The 18,345-nt window shown below is 39.6% G+C and overlaps 1 protein-coding gene across 7 annotated transcripts in view; it reads left to right on the top strand.

Annotated features, from left to right (window-relative positions):
• Positions 1-18,345, top strand: part of NCKAP5 (NCK associated protein 5) — a 674,857-nt gene that overhangs the window by 81,803 nt on the left and 574,709 nt on the right. For all 7 annotated transcript variants that reach the window (XM_034423812.2, XM_060687933.2, XM_087884207.1 and 4 more), the window contains one exon: positions 545-653. In XM_034423812.2, coding sequence (XP_034279703.2) covers positions 561-653 — 93 coding nt within the window. In that variant the 5' untranslated portion in view covers positions 545-560. The remainder of the gene's footprint in view (positions 1-544; positions 654-18,345) is intronic.

Below are 18,345 nucleotides of genomic sequence, written 5' to 3'. Positions count from 1 at the left end.
CAGCTCTGACCAGTGTGTGCATGTATCAGAGGTGGGTTTCAGAAGGTTCTGACCAGTTCTGGAGAACCGGTAGCAGAAATTTTGGATAGTTTGGAGAACTGGTAGTAAAAATTCTGAATGGCCCCACCCCCATCTATTCTCTGCCTCCTAAGTCCCAGCTGATCAGGAGGAAATGGGGATTTTGCAGTAACCTTTCCCTGGATTGGGGAGGGAATGGTGATTTTATAGTATCCTTCCCCTGGAGTGGGGTAGGAATGGAGATTTTACCGTATCCTTCCCCTGCCACGCCCACCAAGCCACGTCCACCAAGCCATGCCACTTCCACCAAGCCACACCCACAGAACCAATAGTAAAAAAATTTGAAACCCACCACTGGTATGCACACACACACACACACACACACACACACACACACTCTAAGAAGAGTGAAATATGTAGACTTACTTCAGGTAGGGAGATAGATACACAGACACAGAAAGGTTTAATATTATTTTGACAAGTTTATTTTTTCTATAAAATAAATGTATTTTTATTTTCTTCCCAGTGAAAATTGCAAATACATGGCATTTCCAACAAAGAACATTATGGATAAAAAGCAGCAACTAGTAAAAAAGGAATTTGGGAAGAGATTCTCTCTGGATAGCAGACTCATGGTGAGCATAAAAATATTTCTGTGCTTCTAGATTTGTCTGTGTGTGTTGATGGTCCAGTTTTTTCAAAATTTACTTAGCATTAGTAAATTGAACACATTGACATCTTAAGTCCCATTGATTTTAAGGAGTCTAATCCTAAACTCAGCAATGCGCTACCCATGGTGCCTCTGAATCCTTAACTACTATTCCCCAAAGCAAATTAAAAAATAAATTAAAGTTGTTGATAGATGAAATATCAGAAGATCACTTAATCTTATGAGATCTCATGGTATGCCGGTATGCCATACTAAGATTGCTAAACCCATGCTAAGACGTTGAGATTTCACAACATCTCGGTAAATTAGTTAATTGTTTAGTTCGTTATTTCAAAAACGTTTGTTTTTATGTATTGTGCAAAGTTCCTAGATAGCATCTCCCATTTGAAAAGTGGCTCACTCCCGGTTCATGACTGTGATCCATCCCACCGTGTGGACAAATTGCAAGAGATGTTTGCTGACCTACATTTAAGTAGATATTAATGCCCTCTTGAGCAATTCAGCTGTGAATCGTGATAATAATGATGCTCCAAAATCAGAATTTCAAGAGACAAAAATAAAAAACCAGCACACCCCCCCATGTTTTGTTCAATGACATTGTATCAACCTGCAATAAAGAAATCAACTGTACCTTTTTATTCATAAAGAAAGATATGGATAATCTTTGCTATTGGCTGTCTTTTGCTGGCAAATCTGGGCTGGGCTTTTTTTCTGGGAGAATGACTCTGTATTTATCAGTAATGATTTTGATAGTGGAAGACAAAGGTGGAATCTAAAATCTTATTTAGTGATTTCAATGTGAATTCTTGGTCTGCTTCACACATGATATTTGAACCTGTAAGGCAGAGGTCTTCAAACTTGGCAGCTTTAAGACTTGTGGACTTCAACTCCCAGAATTCTCCAGCCAGCATAGCATAGCTGGCTGGAGCTATGCTTAAAGCTGCCAAGTTTGAAGACCTCTGCTGTAAGGCATATGCAGTGGACCTGCGAATAGCTTGCTGCTTTCTACTGTATATCTGCTTAGCAACAATTGTATTTGTGATGCCCTCTGTGACACGGTTGTCTCTGTGTTAGCACTGATGATGTTACCTAATTGGGTAATGAGACTTTCTGCAAGAGAACAGCCTAGCATAGAGGGCACACCAGGGACCCCACAATTCAACCCTGATTTACAAATATTGTCTTTTATTCATTCTGTTTGTGTTCGGTGACACGGAGGTTAGTCTGAATGGTCTTTGGTGTTAAATTAGTACTGCAGTTCTGTTAAATGCCGAAACTCCCTCACTCATCATCTAAATGAAATATATTTAAGCTATGCTTCATCCTGCAAGCATATGCATGTTTCTACATTGCCACTTAAAAGAAACATCCATTTGCACATAATCATTGTCAAACTCTAAAGCAAACAGAGAAACATCCCTTTGAGTTGTCAGCACATCCAATCTCAAGGGGTTTTCCAAAAAAAAAAAAATCACAATTTTTTTTGTGGGGGGGGGAGGGATAGGAGTGGGAGAGCCCTGTGAGACTCGCCCAGGGCTTTGAGACACACTTTTAAATTAATGGGTTCCTTAACAGACTGGAGGAAAAATATATGCAAAATTCCTTTTAAGTCATGTCATGTGAGTGTTCTTTGGAAGAGGATTCAAGGTGGAGCTGGATGTTATCACAATGCTCCTGAGAATTGCAGCACGTTCCGACATTTTTCTCGCTCGATGTAATGGCTGGGATATGGATAACACTGTTGAATGTATTGTCAGCAGAGCTAGCTTCAGCCAAGTTAGTGGGATGCACCTGAATCTAAAGAAAGAGGAGTGAGGCAATAAGGAAATTTCAAAACCCCCAGCAACCCCAGACAGCTTCATTCATATTTGGGGAACTGCAGCACAGTTCTACTTGGACTGGGAATTGGTTGGCTTCCAAAAAAAAGCAACAGTAGAGTCTTCTCCTTTAAAAATAAAAAAATAAGTCAGCCTCTCAGGGTCAATGTTTCATATCATAGCTGGCACGTGGAGTGAATCTTCAAAGCACAAATGTGGGAAGGTCATATAGGATTTTTTTTTGCTAGTGTTGAAATCAATTGATCCTAGACAGTATGGAAAGGAGAGGTGACAATCTAAGGCAGGGATGTCACACTCGATTTCATTGAGGGCTGCATCAGGGTTGTGTTTGACCTCAAGGGTCGGGGTGGGTGTGGCCAGGGTGGATGTCACTTGGGTCAGGGGCACCTGTGGCCAGAGCATTCTGCCAGTGAAAACGGGCTTGTGAGCTCCATTTTTGCTGCGACAGCCTCCTGAACCCTCTGCCTCCAAAAATGGAGCTTGGGGGGATGCATGCGGCCCTCCCAAGTTCTGTTTTTGATGGCAGAGGCACTGTGGGCCGGACCTTTGATGTTTCCAGGGTGGCCCCGTGGACCAGATCTAAGCACCCCATGGGCCAGGTCCGGTCTGCGGGCCTTGAGTTTGACACCCGTGATCTAGGGTGTTTCCTTTCTGCATCAGTGATAGAGCAGTTCCAGCAGGAGAGATGATGAAAGGATGAACTTTCTGACTTTCTGCCTCAGTCAACACAATCTACCCACACACACAAACATATCCCCCCCCCAAAGATTGATTTTGGTCCCAGAAAAAAAAGTTGGACAGCACCAGCATCATAAGTAGTTGCAGTCTTGGCTTAAAGGAAGATCTGTGGAATTAACAGCAGCACTCTCATAGGAGAGTGGATTCTCTCCCACCCTTCTCAGGGCTTCTTCCTACTGACATATTTTAATAAGTGGATACTTGCTTTCAAAAGCAGAGAAATTCAGAGCAGAAACGTTAAGAACACAAGATTTATTTATTTATTTATTTATTTATTTATTTTATATGCTGCCCTATCTCCAACAGACTCAGGGCGGCTCACAACAATAAAATCCACAATAACCACAGTACAAAGTTAAAATACCTAATTAAACCAGATAAAAGTTAAAAACCCATATAAAACCCCATCAGTCCAGGCCGGGGGACTTGAATAACCAAGTTTTTAATTCGTGGTGGAAAGTGCGAAGGTCAGGGGCCAGCCGGAGCCCCAACGGGAGTTGATTCCAGAGGGTGGGTGTGCCCACAGAGAAGGCTCTACCCCTGGGGGCCGCCGGCCGACATTGTCTAGCTGATGGCACCCTGAGCAGGCCCTCCCTATGGGCGCGAACCGGACGATGGGAAGTTGTTGCTGGCTGCAGGTGGTTTGCCAAATATCCTGGGCCTAAGCCATGTAGGGCTTTATAGGTCATCACCAGCACCTTGAATCTCACCTGGAGGGCAATCGGCAACCAATGCAAGTCGCGCAGGAGAGGTGTTATATGGGAGTATCGGGATTCTCCCATCACAACCTGCGCGGCTGCATTTTGTACCAGCTGAAGCCTCTGAGTAGTCCTCAAGGGCAGCCCCTGTAGAGAGCATTACAGTAATCAATACAGGAGGTGACTAGTGCATGAACAACTGTGCGTAGGGCATCTCGGTCCAAGTAGGGGCGCAACTGGTGCACCAGACGGATCTGGGCGTATGCCCCCCTAGTCACGGTCATTATATGGTCTTCTAAACTCAACCATGAGTCAAGGAGGACACCCAAGTTGCGTGGCCTGTCTACAGGGGGTAAAACTTCACCCCCTATAGTCAGCAATGGAACCTCTCCTGTATGACATATTGATCTTGTTGGCCGCACAAAGGATGATTGCTCAGTCAGCTTTCTACCTAGCTTTGGCTAGCTATATATATGTGTATTGTAGAATTTGATAGCAAGATGTATAGTCATATTAATATTTTCATATTAATATTAATACATTGTTTATATGCTCAGACACTACTTGACTTTATAAGACTCTTCTGACTTACAGCATGAAAAGAAATAAACAATAGAAATAAACAATAGAGCAGAGCTCTCGGGCCACCACAGGTGCCCCCGACATGAGTGACATCAAGCTGGCCATGCCCACCTTGGCCCCCCAAGGTCAAACACAACCCTGATGCAGCCCTCAATGAAATAGAGTTTGACACCCCTTGTATAGATAATCCATTTCCTCCAGAATTCTCTGCAGTTCAATCACGTTCTCAACCATTTTCTCTAAAAAGAGGATATTTGGAAACTGGACAAATTCTTTTCTATTATTTCCCACCCCCCCTTCCACCTCCTCCCACCATACAGACAATTTATGCTACTCATGCAGACACACATTTTTCCACACCCAATCTATGCTCTATCCCTTCTTCTCCTCTCTTTCCTATTATACGTTTTTGTTTAAATACAATTTACCCTTATTGTGCGTTTAACACAATTGTGCCTAGCTTGAATACAGTATTTGAAAACAAACTTTTCTAGCTGAGAAGAACAGATGGCAGCTGACTCCTCTGCTTGTGTTATCTATGTTGTGATACTTCAGTGAATTGCAGTATTCCAGGGTAAAAGAAACCCGACAGATTTTTATATCCCTAGTGGAATTCAGTAAGTTGGAAAAAATGTCTCCACCATGCCATTGCAGGCATATTCAACTGCCTTTTTCTGCTCTCAACCTGAACAGTGCATGTTTTTGTCCTTGAATAGAACATATTAATGTAAAACCATCCTGAACCCAGGGGTGAAATCCAGAAGGTTCTGACAGGTTCTGGAGAACCGGTAGCGGAAATTTTGAGCAGTTCGGAGAACCGGCAAATACCACCTCTGGCTGGCCCCAGAACGGGGTGGGATGGGAATGGGAATTTTGCAGTATCCTTCCTCTGCCATGCCCACCAAGCCATACCATGCCCACCAAGCCACACCCACAGACCTGGTAGTAAAATATTTGAATTTCACCACTGCCTGAACCCATCCATTATTTTTTTCCTAGTGGTTATTAGCCTTGAAATCCAGCGTGTGGTTGGACCATCGTAACTTCTGTCACTGTCCTCAGAGATCTCAACTTATTTTTGGAACCATTCTCACGTCTCTTCGGCATTGATAAAGGCTTTCTGTTCAATATTTATGTGAAGCCGCTGGGTGAGATCATCCATGGCTTTGGGGTGAAGTACCACCAGTACGCTGATGACACCCAGCTGTACATCTCCACCCCAGGCCACCCCAACGATGCCCTTGAAGTGATGTCCCAGTGCCTGGAGGCTGTGCGGGTCTGGATGGGGAGGAACAGGCTCAAGCTCAACCCTTCCAAGACTGAATGGCTGTGGTTCCCAGCATCCCGATATAGTCAGTTGACTCCAACACTGATTATTGGGGGCGAGTCTTTGGCCCCCGCAGAGAGGGCTCGTAATCTGGGAGTCCTCCTGGATACGCAGCTGTCCTTGGAGGAACATCTGACGGCTGTAGCCAGGGGGACCTTTTGTCAGGTTCGCCTGATCTGCCAGTTGCGGCCTTTTCTTGATCGTGATTCCTTGTGCACAGTCACTCACGCCCTCGTCACCTCTCGCCTGGACTACTGTAACGCTCTCTACATGGGGCTCCCCTTGAAGAGCACCTGGAAGCTCCAACTGGTCCAGAATGCGGCCGCGCGGGTAGTTACGGGAGCTGCATGGCGCTCCCACATAACACCTCTCCTGCGTGAGCTGCACTGGCTCCCAGTGGTCTTCCGGGTGCGCTTCAAGGTTTTGGTTACCACCTTTAAAGTGCTCCATGGCACAGGACCTAGTTATCTTCAAGACTGCCTGCTGCTACCGATGACCTCCTATCGACCTGTGCGCTCCCACAGAGAGGACCTCCTCGGGGTCCCATCAGCCAAACAATGTAGGCTGGTGACCCCCAGGGGGAGGGCCTTCTCTGTGGGGGCACCTACCCTCTGGAATCAGCTGCCCCCTGAGATAAGGAGAATCCAAGACCTCGGTGCCTTCCGCCGCGCCCTTAAAACTTTCTTTTTCCAGCAAGCCGGGCTGGTTTAAAAAAATTTTTTAAAATGTTTTTTAATTGGTTTGTCACTTTTTAAATTATGGGACCAAATAGATATATATTCTTTTAATTGTTTTTAATGTTTGTATTTTATGTTTCTTATTTGTGGCTGTACACTGCCCTGAGTCCTCCGGGAGAAGGGCGGTATATAAATTTGAAATAAATAAATAAATAAATAAATAAATAAATAAATAAATAAATAAATATGTCTGATATGAGGCATTCATTGAAATTAGCAGGAGGGTAACAATGTGCATTTCTAGTTCTAAAGTTGTAGTAAAAAGCATGCCTTCATAAAGTCTGGCTCCATATATTATTTTAGAAAAGGGCCCTCGCTCCCCATCAGAATGTGGTTTTTAAAAATAGCCTCCATATGTGTACGTAAACTTTTTCATCTTCTGCTTTTACATTCACATAAAAAGTATGGCAGCATTGTGAATTAGGACTTGGATGCAAACTGGGTTTGTCAGATAATTAGCTTAGATACTGCCTTTTCTATTACCTTGAATAAAGCGCCTTCACTTCAGAAGTTCTAAGCAGCGGATAATCATCAAACCTATTTTAATTATTTGCATTTTAATAGTTTAGAAAACCATTTCATAAGAAAGTTTCAGTTTAAAATTCTCAAGGTTGTTTAAATGACAGTTGCCGTTTGAAGGGTGTAAGGAATAGATGGATGCTGTTCAAACCATCATCTGAAAAGATTTTAAGCTTTTTCAAATATGAAAAGCCCCTTTGCCACCATGTGCAAAGCAGAAAAAAGTATTAGATAATATCACAACTGATGTGAGGAAACTTTTCACACATTCTAAGGTTATGAAAATAATGAAAGGCTCACCGGTAACAGAGCCCTTTGAGTGACCTAAAACTGTGGCATTGTCTCCAGGACATCTTTTTGATCAGAAGAAGTCAATTCTTCAAGCTGTGCTTTTTTACCAGAATAATTCCCAGGCTGGTTTGAGAAACTGCTTTAGATTGACACTTACAACTGTGATATCATTTAATTGAGCAGCCTTCTTCAGAATGTTTCATCTTTACAAGTAGCTGACCAACTGACTTTATAAAATAGATTTTTTAATAGGAGGCTTTCAATTTTCAAAAGCCAAGAGCAGTGAATTGTTTCTTAGGAGACTGGTGGCCCAGGCTTTCACCTTTCCAGATCTGAGTCACATACCAACTGTGACTTGCAATCAGATTTAATTTAAGCAAAGAACCTGTGAAATTTCTTATTCACAGCAAAAAGCTGGGGAAAGACATCTTGATATACCAGAACCTTAAGGTTTCTAAATTCCACCTACACCACATTTCTTTTTCGGTCTTCATTAAATTAGCTCCTTGGGACCAGAAGTACACAGTTCATCACACATCATTAGAAGGTATGTAGAAAAATTTGCCCGGTTCTGTTTGGCATCAATCAGGGCAGCTTGTTCTGGCAGCTTGCTATCAAAACACAGTTTGAAATTGGTGCTTCCAGGACCAGATCACTTTCAATTTTCAATTTTGATATCTCAGTCTTCAAGCCTTTCAACCAGCTGCATTGATTTGGTTCACTTCAGGCTACTTGGGCACAACACTGATGCCTGCATCGCTTTCACAGCAGTATCATGTTTTCTGTGTATTACCATCCTTTGACCCTCAGTTCATTAGTTACCTTGCTCTCATGGACTAGACACTAGAAGGTGTTTGGGAAAGTCCTGATAAAGATACTGAATGAGGCTACGGATTTCCTGCTAGAAATGCCAGGTCTTCCTTGCTTATTCTCTTGCCCTCATCAGCATTCGGTGCTTTCTCAGCTCTTCTTCATCCTCAAATGATTAGTCCACATCACAACACTTTTCATACAAACAATAGAAGATTTAATATGATTTGAGTTTTGTGGACTAGAACCCTCTTAAATTGCCCAGTAGGCAATTTTCATAGTTTCTGTGAACTTCTTTGACAAAAAAGGTTGATTCCTGCCAGGTGAACATATGCTATCTGTGCTCGGCCAGAAGTCCAAAGAAGTAGGGGGAGATAGTTATCTCCAGTTGACAAAATAAGAACAATATTAAATTTACTGCAGTTCTGTGCCTGGTATAGTTAGATGCCACAGAATCATTGTACACAATGTAAGAGATGTAAGATGTAAAAGATGACCAGGCTGAGCTTGAGGGAGGGGTCAAACATGTCAACAGACAGTCCCGTGCACCAACAATAGATCAAAATCCAGCTCACTTTGAATGTCTTTCTTATCTCCCACTAATTTCCCTTGACAGTTAGTAATTCAGATTCTTTTCAGTTCAGATTAAGTTTACAGAGCTTAATGTTGCAATACATCTTTATACTGATTTGAACTGCCTGAATCTCCTGATTTCCACAGTGTTTGACAACAGATTACACTAAGCTAGAATCTGGGCACAGAGTAAAATACAGGTAGCCCTCGACTTGTGACCACAATTGAGCCCAAAATTTCCATTGCTAAGCAAATCAATTGTTAAGAGAGTTTTGCCCCATTTTATGGCCTTTCTTGCCACAGTTGTTAAGTGAATCATTGCAGTTCTTAAATTAGTAACATGGTTGTTAAGTGAATTTGGCTTTCCCATTGATTTGCTTGTCAGAAAGTCACAAAAGGTGATCACATGATCCCAGGACACTGTGACCGTCATAAATACATACCAGTTGCCAAGCATCCAAATTTTGATCATGTTACAATGGAGATGCTGCAAGTGTGAAAACTGGTCACGTTTTCATTGCCATTGTTAACTTTGAACAGTCACTAAATGAATGGTTGCAAGTCAAGGACTGCTTGTATTTATTTAAAAACCATTACCATTGTCTATGTGTGTGTGAGGTTCAACGTGTAGCTCTTTTAACTGGAGGCTGAAACTTTCTGATTTCAATTACTTGCATCTCTCGTCCCGTTGCCTTAGGTTGCCAAAGCTAATACAGATTGCGTTAGCCACATCTGGAGAACCACATATTGCCCATTCTTGATATATGTTTCTAGAAATTACCTAAATGTCTTTTTCCGATTTATTTTCTAAGTGTATATCTCTGTTGGCTTTTAAAACTTGAATAATCCATCATTTGTGTGACTCTGAAGGAATTTAATGTAGCATGGAAAGACGGTGGTTGAAAATATAATATTAAAATTCTGGTCCTTATAGAAATCCACATATTCCAATATAAAAGGGTTTGGGGTCAAAGTGTAAACTTATTTCCAAATACCCAGTGTTGATTCCAGGTGTAAATGTACTTCCTGCCACTTCTTGCCTGCTTGAGATGTAGAGGTGAGCATGAAGAGATAGCAAAGAGTAGGGATAATAGCAGCAGCTTGGCTTTTTACAGCTGCCCTTCTACTTTGTATAGCACTAAGCTGTACCCAAAATAGACAAAGCCCTGTTTGAGACCCGAGCATTTATCATTAGAGGTTCTAATAATAAGAGCTCCTGCAAAAGAAAGACTCATGGGGTTAAAAAGTATGGTCTTGGGGTAAGAAGAGACCTTTAAATAAGTAGTTTTGTGTGCAGTTAGTTTTATGACCCCTTCTTACAGCTGGCAATTTCGCAAGTCAAGGTAATGATGAAAACAATTAAGTCTTGTTCCCAAGCTTGTAAAATAATCCATTTTAAAGAGGGGAAAGAATGTACCCTTTCTCCTTAATTGGCATTGTATCGTGGAATTTGAAGAGAAAAACAAATATGCTTCTCCCCCGCCCTCCCTCAGGATTGGAAGGGATGGTCCTCCCAGCAGGCAAAGCAAACTCATTAGATCTCCTATGTATTGGGAAGAAAGAAAAGGGAGACCTATGTATGCAAAGTAGAAATGCTTAACCTTTTGCATGAATTGCCTTGTTGATGTTATCATTCCTACAAATCAGCCTTTGGGCCTTGGACTTGAAGCATTTATTTGTCATTCCATAAAATCTATAAAACCTTAAGAACACCCTTGGAATAAAATTTGATTTATGACCTCCGAGTGTATTTGTAAGTTTGGATGTTTTTCCTCTGGCTAGCCACTCAAATGCAATAGGCCATGATTGCTGTTAGGATGAAAAATTCTACCACCTCCGTGAAACATTTGTCTCCTTGCCACGTGGATAATACTCAGTAGCATAAACAGGAGCTTTCCGTAATATATGGAGTGGCTAAGTTTTGTGTTTTAGTTTCACCAAAGGTGAATAATTCCAAACAGAAATGGAATTGGCACATTTGCTTTGAGAGACACTAATTCCGAAACTATTTGCCCTCAAGGAAAATTTACACATTGGATGTTTTTGAGAACCTCTGAACAAGATCATCTACTTCTTTTTTTTTTTTAATGTCTACTCTATATATGCTAGACTTTCCATTTGCTTTATGGGAGTAACAAGGAAAGGCATATTGCCATAAATGTTGTCCTCTGTATAATAAGTAATTAGCTGCCCAGAGTTGCTTTGAATAGTGAGATGGGCGGCATATACATTTAATAAGTAAATAAGTTAATAAAACTAACAGTAATGCTGTGTTTTCCTTTAGATGTCATACGTCTATCTGTGAGGCCTGCAGGCTGCTATTTCAGCCCACTGTATAAACAGACCTTTTGGTTCTCAGTATAGAAATAATTATAACTAGCACAGGTAACTTCATTTGTATTGAAAATAATGGAAGGGGAAGAATGGCTCTGATTTTGTGGTATCTCATTTAATTTAATTTTTAATACCTTCCTTCTCATTCTTCCAGATTTGTACACTCATAAGCAGGCTGTGTTCAGCTACAAGATTCTGTGTTGCTGGAGTACAATCAACCTAGCATTGAACTTGTACTTATAATTTTAATTAATACACAGGGCAACAACAAATGTCATAAAGGAAAACTCTAGAGAAACAATCTTCTTTAAAAGCATAATGGTTGACCATCCAGTATCAGATGTATGAGAAATGATGTGTTGTCTCGTTCATTTTGATTGTATGCCTGTCTGTTTAGGAATTAAACAACATTAACTGGAATTGGAAGACAATCACACAGTCTAGCTATGTAAAGTGATTACATTTATGCCCTCTTCTCTTATTCTGTCTTTGCCCTAATTCCGATCATGAAAACACAGAAAGAGCAGTAATATTGAGTATGTGTTTGAAAATAACATTGACTTAAAGTGAAGACTTTTTATGTTGTAATATTTTATTGTCTTCAAGAATTGAACTTTTAATCTACTAAATTTTCTGACTTTGCCAATATAGACAGGGGAAGGGAGGGAGGGAAGGAAGGAAGGAAGGAAGGAAGGAAGGAAGGAAGGAAGGAAGGAAGGAAGGAAGGTTCTATTTTCAAGACAAGAAAATGCACTTCACTGCAAGAGTTTCATGCTTCATCTAAGCTTGAGCTCCTGTTTGAATGTCTTAGGCTACAAAAAAAGTACTTAAATGTGGCAAGCTGGTTAAACCATGATATAAGATTGCTTTCCAATGGTGTCTATACCACACTCCAAACTGTCTCTCCAACTCCATCTTCACACCATTCAAAGAATTAATTTGGACTAAGAACTTGCACAACTGAAGGAAGCCAAAGGAAATTCATAAAAGAAGGAGCTGCCTCAACCAGCACTTTGTGTAACATTTTAGTCAAGTTCTTCCTCACAGATAGAGTTGAAGACCTATCTGTCACCTGTGGTTTATAAAGTAGCAAAGAGCCTGCCAATAATTTGTCCACAAGGCAATCAGGCTGCCCTGTTTCTTCAGACTCTATGAAGGTAGGTAAAATGTTGCCATGCTCCATAAGAGGTGAAGATCAAGGTTTCAGGTGGAGGACCAGTGGCTGTAGTTGTTGGTGTTGCTTCTCCAAGGAGGAGGAGAACAAAGTCTCTGACTTAAATTTCCTCTATTGTTGGCCCAAAAGGAATCTAACATCAAGGATATTAAGACTAGGAGGTCTGCATTGTCATGAACTTGTTTCACAACTATGATGTAACTTAAATATTCAGTTGTGTTGAAGAGGAAAATAATGGCAGGCTTTTACAAGTTTCTAACAACAGCCACAATAGTCCCTTTCCCCCTACTAAATCTTTCTGACAAGCACCTCTCACAAGCCAAATACTGTTACTACTCATTATCCTATGTCAGTTTGAACTATTGAATTGTCCTTGCCTGAGTTCTCTTACTCATAAATCTCTGTATTGCTGTTAGGTCTTCCTCTCGGGACCCAAAGGAACAAAGAGCCTTGTGTGAAGTGGGATTTTTAAGTTCTTTCATATTCAGCACAATTTTTTTAAAAATGAAAAGTCTTTCTCTAAATATTTAGCATTAGTCATGCAGACAGACGGTGACTGAACTTTAGATAAGAAAGTCATATTAGAGATGTACTGTAAAGGAAGAATTTTTTTTTTTTTAAAAAAAGACAAACCCTATAAATGAATAAAAACAACCAAATTTCAAGTGAAGGATGACTTGATCAGAAAGGGAAATGTCTTGGGAACAGTTTGCACACCCTTATATGGTTCAGTGCTCATATCTGAAAAAGGAATAGTTTTATTGCACCAAAGATAGGCAAAAGAACAATTTTTCTAAATGCATTGTTCCCACATGGATTTCTTCAGATTTGAATCACGCCATATAGAAGGTGTGGCATTTTATATTTTATTCATAGTTCTCCTTCTAAGATTACTGCTCTTAATATACTTTCATCATATTTCCCCAGATATTGTGTATAAAATGAGTGACTTTTTCTTTTTGAAAGAATTGGCTGCAGTTGATGTTTAACAGCTTTAATATTTCCTTTTCCCTTACTTTTCTCAAGAATGTACATTGGTGCATATGCTTGAAATGTTTTAGTATAATCAAATTTACAGTGCTGGTTTCATATTTGAAAGATCACATGTATTTTGCGTATCAAAGCAACAAGAATTCTTCAGTATGATGTACACTGAAAAACAGTTTTGGAGAATATCAGGAATACTCAAGCCCTTAATTAATCTGTAACAACAGCATCCAAAAATATTATGTAGGAAATGCACTAGTATGATCTTAAAGCTAGTAGGGACTTTAAAAATAAAATTGGGGAAGGAGAAGTGAGTATCATTTTGAAGACAATCCTCATATGTCTTCATACAGTTTAGGGGGAAAGCAGTTTCTGATAGATCAGATCTAATCAGCTTCATTTAGAAGATGAAGATCATGTTCATCTTCTTGAAGATGAATTCCTCCAAATTCCTCAGCTTTTCATCGTTTCCTCCAAGAGTCCATATATGCTGAAAATTCTAGGCACAATTTAATGACATCATCTCTGAGGCTTAGGCATAGTTGGATGTGGTTTTGCTCAAATAGTCAGCATAGATTTCAAATTTGCCAAACAAAACTAAGCAAATGACAAAGTCTGTTTAGGCACAGCCAAGCCAAAGAGGTAGCTCCCTGGATTGTTGCTGATAACGTTGGGCAGGAGAGTCATACAAGCCGGCTGAAACCCTGAAAGTTATTTTGAAAAATTATTTTCAATGTATACAGAGCTTTCAGCGAGCTAAATGCACCTCATGAATGAAACAAATCCAATTAATGGGACCAACACATTAATGCAGATGATTACAGGGAATGGCTCTGTTGGGACTTCAGAACAATGCAGACATCTAGGACTAAGTCTCAAGGCAAAGCTTTCTGCAAATATAAAATGGAGAAAAATGTTCCCATGATTTTCAAATTCAAATTCTACTTCCAACCCATTCATACTACTGGGCCTATGTAAGAGACCAGTTCTCCTTCCCTCTAATTTTAAAGATCATTGAGAAGGGTCTATTTGATCCACTATCTATCTGGACAGCCATTTGTCTGAAATGATATAGGCTTCCAAGATCCTTTCCAGTTCTATTCTATTCTAACTCAATCACCAGATGGAGCCAGAGAGAATAGGGGATTGAACTGGGACGTGAGAAATCTATGAAAAGCATGTGGACATACTCTGCACTGAACATTTTGAAATATCCTGCAACAGTGATTCTTACAGGATATATAGCTTTTACTTTTTGAAACTAAAACTTTTCATGGACATAGGCATTTTTCTTTTTGATTTTTATCCTACCTTTACTATTTTTATAAATAAGTCAAGTCAGAGAACATACCTAATACTCCTTTCTTGTCCTAGTTTCCCTACCACAACAACCCTGTGAGATGAGTTGGCCTCAGTGTCAGGTGAGAAAGACCTGGTCCACATGTGAAGGTTCAATTAAACTGATTTATTGCTAAAAGCCTAAACGCAGGAATTCTCTCAACTAACAGTCTGCAGCTGCTAAGACTTAGATAAGGGTCAATGGCATTTATTGGGGGGGGAGGGGTTGTTTGGACTTAATCCTGTTATGGCTATGTAGAGATTCTAGGTTCATTCCCCTTTTCACTCCACTGCCATCTCTTCTCCTACATTGAAAAAGTGAGTAGCCCAGAGCCACCCAGACGGATTTTATGTCTAATATGAGACTAGAACTCACAGTCTCCTGACGTCTAACTGGGTGCCTTAATCACTAGACCAAACTGCTTATTTGTGGATAATTAAAACAATCATGGTTCCTTCAGAAATATGACTGATACGTGTGTTTTATGGGCTCTGCAGCTATTCGGATAATCTCCTTAATTTTGCCATTCGCTTTTGTAAGGGAGATGTTGAATAGAGGCTGTGTGATTTACTTTCAGGTTACGTGCATGGGCAAAGATACCTGGCACAGCTCAGGCATTATTATTTTATCTTAGATCAACCTTCAGGTAGTTGGAGAACCTGTTGAGAACCACGTCTTTTCCATTGTGAGCCTAGCAGTATTTATGAGCAACAGCTGGAGCAGAGGGCTTAAACATTATTTCCAATAGACCAATTGCCCTGAGCTTGTCTTGTCTCACTGACATTGTGGAAACGACATGTGAGAAACAGGAGAAAGAAGGGGGGAAGGGGGAAAGAAAGGGAATGTATTCCACTACTTTAAATAGAAATATACCCAATATAGAAGCTATGACCTAATGGATGGATACGGGCGGGGGCATACCCGAATTTAAAAACTAATTTGAAACTGAGACTTATCTGAGAAAGTATAAATAACACCTAGTTAGACAGTCCTATTTCTCTTTTTAAACAAAAGGGGAAGCAGCACGATCTGCTTCATTAATTTCAGCTGGACCACTTGCAAATGACAATTTCGATTTCAGGTTTTTCTTCGCTTGCCACATTGTGTTTTTTGTCTGTCTGCATTAGAGTTGTCAGCTTATACCAAATCGTGTAGCATACTATAGATTTCTCCTGTGCCATCATTACAGCACCCAAAGGTCAACTTTCTATCCATAGTTAAACACATCCTGTGTATTCAGTCAATTCTTGCTGTTTGCAGTAGTTATGTTCTGTAATACTGCTGTGAACACTGAATTAAAGGCTAAAATTTCAGCTGGGAATGTGTGCATCAGGCAATTTTATTATTATTATTATTATTTTGCTGCTCTACATGTCAGCAAATGACCACAAAATCATCACAAATAATTAATTTGTGGTTATAATCAATGTTAGCGAGCAGCTGAATGAGCAAATATGGAATCTGTAATTATGGAATTCATGAATAAAAAAAAATTAACTGTACATATTTTAGGGTATATCTTTAAAGCCAAACCAAAACTGTATTTTCTTCCAAGCTGAAGAATCCAGTGAAAAGCAGTAAGCCACCGCCGGCAGGTCTGCGGACCTATCCTGTCCTGGAGGGACAGGGGATTAGAGAGGGACCCCTCGGACAGCCGAGAGGAACGGGCAGGTTCCTCAGAGCCGGAGGATCGCCCTCTGCGCTGGCGGCGGTGGTAGAGGCAGCCATGGTGGCTGCCCCAAAGCTTCAGCAACCGGGACAAGCAAAGTGCAGGCGGAGACAGAGGAACAAGATGTTTGAATACCGGGTGAGTAGGACTAGCCCAGGCGGGAACAGTCTTCAAATATTTAATTACTAATAATGCCCTGGCCCTAACAGCGGCTAAGAACTATTTGGGCAAAGAACTCAAAACAATTAACAAGGAGAAGACCCATTAAAGGACAATAGTACTTATTGACTGCTTTTGGAATTTAATGTCCCTTTGGATGGATTTAAAATTTGATATTTTCTTGGTTCTTAACGAGAATGGATTAGCTTTGAAGAGGAAGAAGGAGAAGAGGAAACAAGCAGAATGTCTTTTTAAAGCTATGAGAATAATAAGCGGAGGAAGCTAAAATAATTGCTTGCTGAGAGCTTGCTGAGAGGGAAAGTATAAATTGCAGTTGTGGATTGCTTGCTGTTTAAAGAAGAAACTTTGTATCTTTTTTTTAAAAAAAATGATTTATATGCCGCCCTTCTCCAGAGACTCAGGGCGGCTTACAGTGCGTTAAGCAATAGCCTTCATACTTTTATATATTTATACAAAGTCAGCTTATTGCCCCCACAAACTGGGTCCTCAATTTACCTACCTTAGAAAGGATGGAAGGCTGACTCAACCTTGAGCCTGGCAAGATTCGAACTTACTTTAATTACAGACAGCTGGTGTTAAATTACAGTGCTTAGTCTGCAGAGCTATCCAGGCTTCATTGTATCTTGTTTCCTGAACTGGATTATTTTGAGGAAAAACTAAGGAGGCTTGATTTCAGATGTACTTGAACTGTTTTTGGACTACTTATGGACAATTGGAAAGAAGAAATTAATTGGAACAATTAAAATTGCTGATTAATGGCGTTGTAACAAAAAGGGGAAGGGCGTTGCCCCAGAAGAAGACATGATGATACCATATATGGAATACAAAAGAACTAAATCCTTTAGTCTTTATAACTTTATTGATATTAGAACTGAAAGGAAAAAAAGTTTGGACAGATTGGAGAAAGGAAAAAACCAGAATATACTGGGTAGCAAGATGAGAAAAGTACCACAGTTTGATTAAAATGGATGTAAATACTTTCTATGTAACTGATGTTTAAATAATGTAAGGAGGAGAGCTCCTCTTGCTTCTTTCTCTCTCTTTTCTACTTTTTCTTTCCTTTTTAAAATATTTTCTTATCATATTCCTCTCTTTTTGTTTTTCTTTTTTCCCTTTCTTTTTTTGAATCTTTCTTTTTGATTTTTAATTTCTTCTGCTATATTTTTATTCCTTTTTTCTTCTCCCTTTCTGTTTCCTACTTTTACTTTTCATTATTACTATTAAGAGAAGTGATTCTCAAGGTGGGGAAAATGTGATTATAGAAAAACTATAAGAAATATGAAGATTATGAATGAATTTTTTATTATTAATAAGAATTGCTGATAGATTTAACGACTACAGAAAATTGTTTTTTTTTAAAAAAATGGTCTAAAATATTGTTCTTTACAGAAAATAAGAAAACATGAATGAAGCTTTGAATATAACCAAGAATTGTTTATAGACTTTATGATTACTTTTAAAGCGAGAAATGTCATTATAGAAAAACTACAAAAAATGTGAATATTTTGAAAGAACTTTTTAAAAATATTAAGCGTTCTAATGGGTACAGAAAATTGATTTGAAAGTGATTTAAAATGTTGTTTTTTCATAGGAAATAAAAGAATGGGAATGAATTTTTGAATATTAATAATGACTTGTTTATAGATTTTATAACTATGGTAAATTGGTTTTTAAAATGGTTTAAAATGTTGTTTTACATAGAAAAGCAAGAAACAAATAGGAAATGGGAGAAATTTAAAGAAAATTAATAGTTTAAGAAAGAGTAGGAGAGAAGATATATGTTAAAACGCATTATTATTTTAAATTGGTAAGGAAGTATGATTTTGGGGATTAGATGATTAAAGCTAAATTGTGAATTAGT

This window comes from Pantherophis guttatus, chromosome 1 (genome assembly GCF_059756535.1).
Source record: "Pantherophis guttatus breed Tessera chromosome 1, ASM5975653v1, whole genome shotgun sequence".
Classification (NCBI taxonomy): Eukaryota; Metazoa; Chordata; class Lepidosauria; order Squamata; family Colubridae; genus Pantherophis; species Pantherophis guttatus.
Note: the sequence above shows the minus strand (reverse complement) of the source record. Positions and strands in the feature narration are given on the sequence as shown.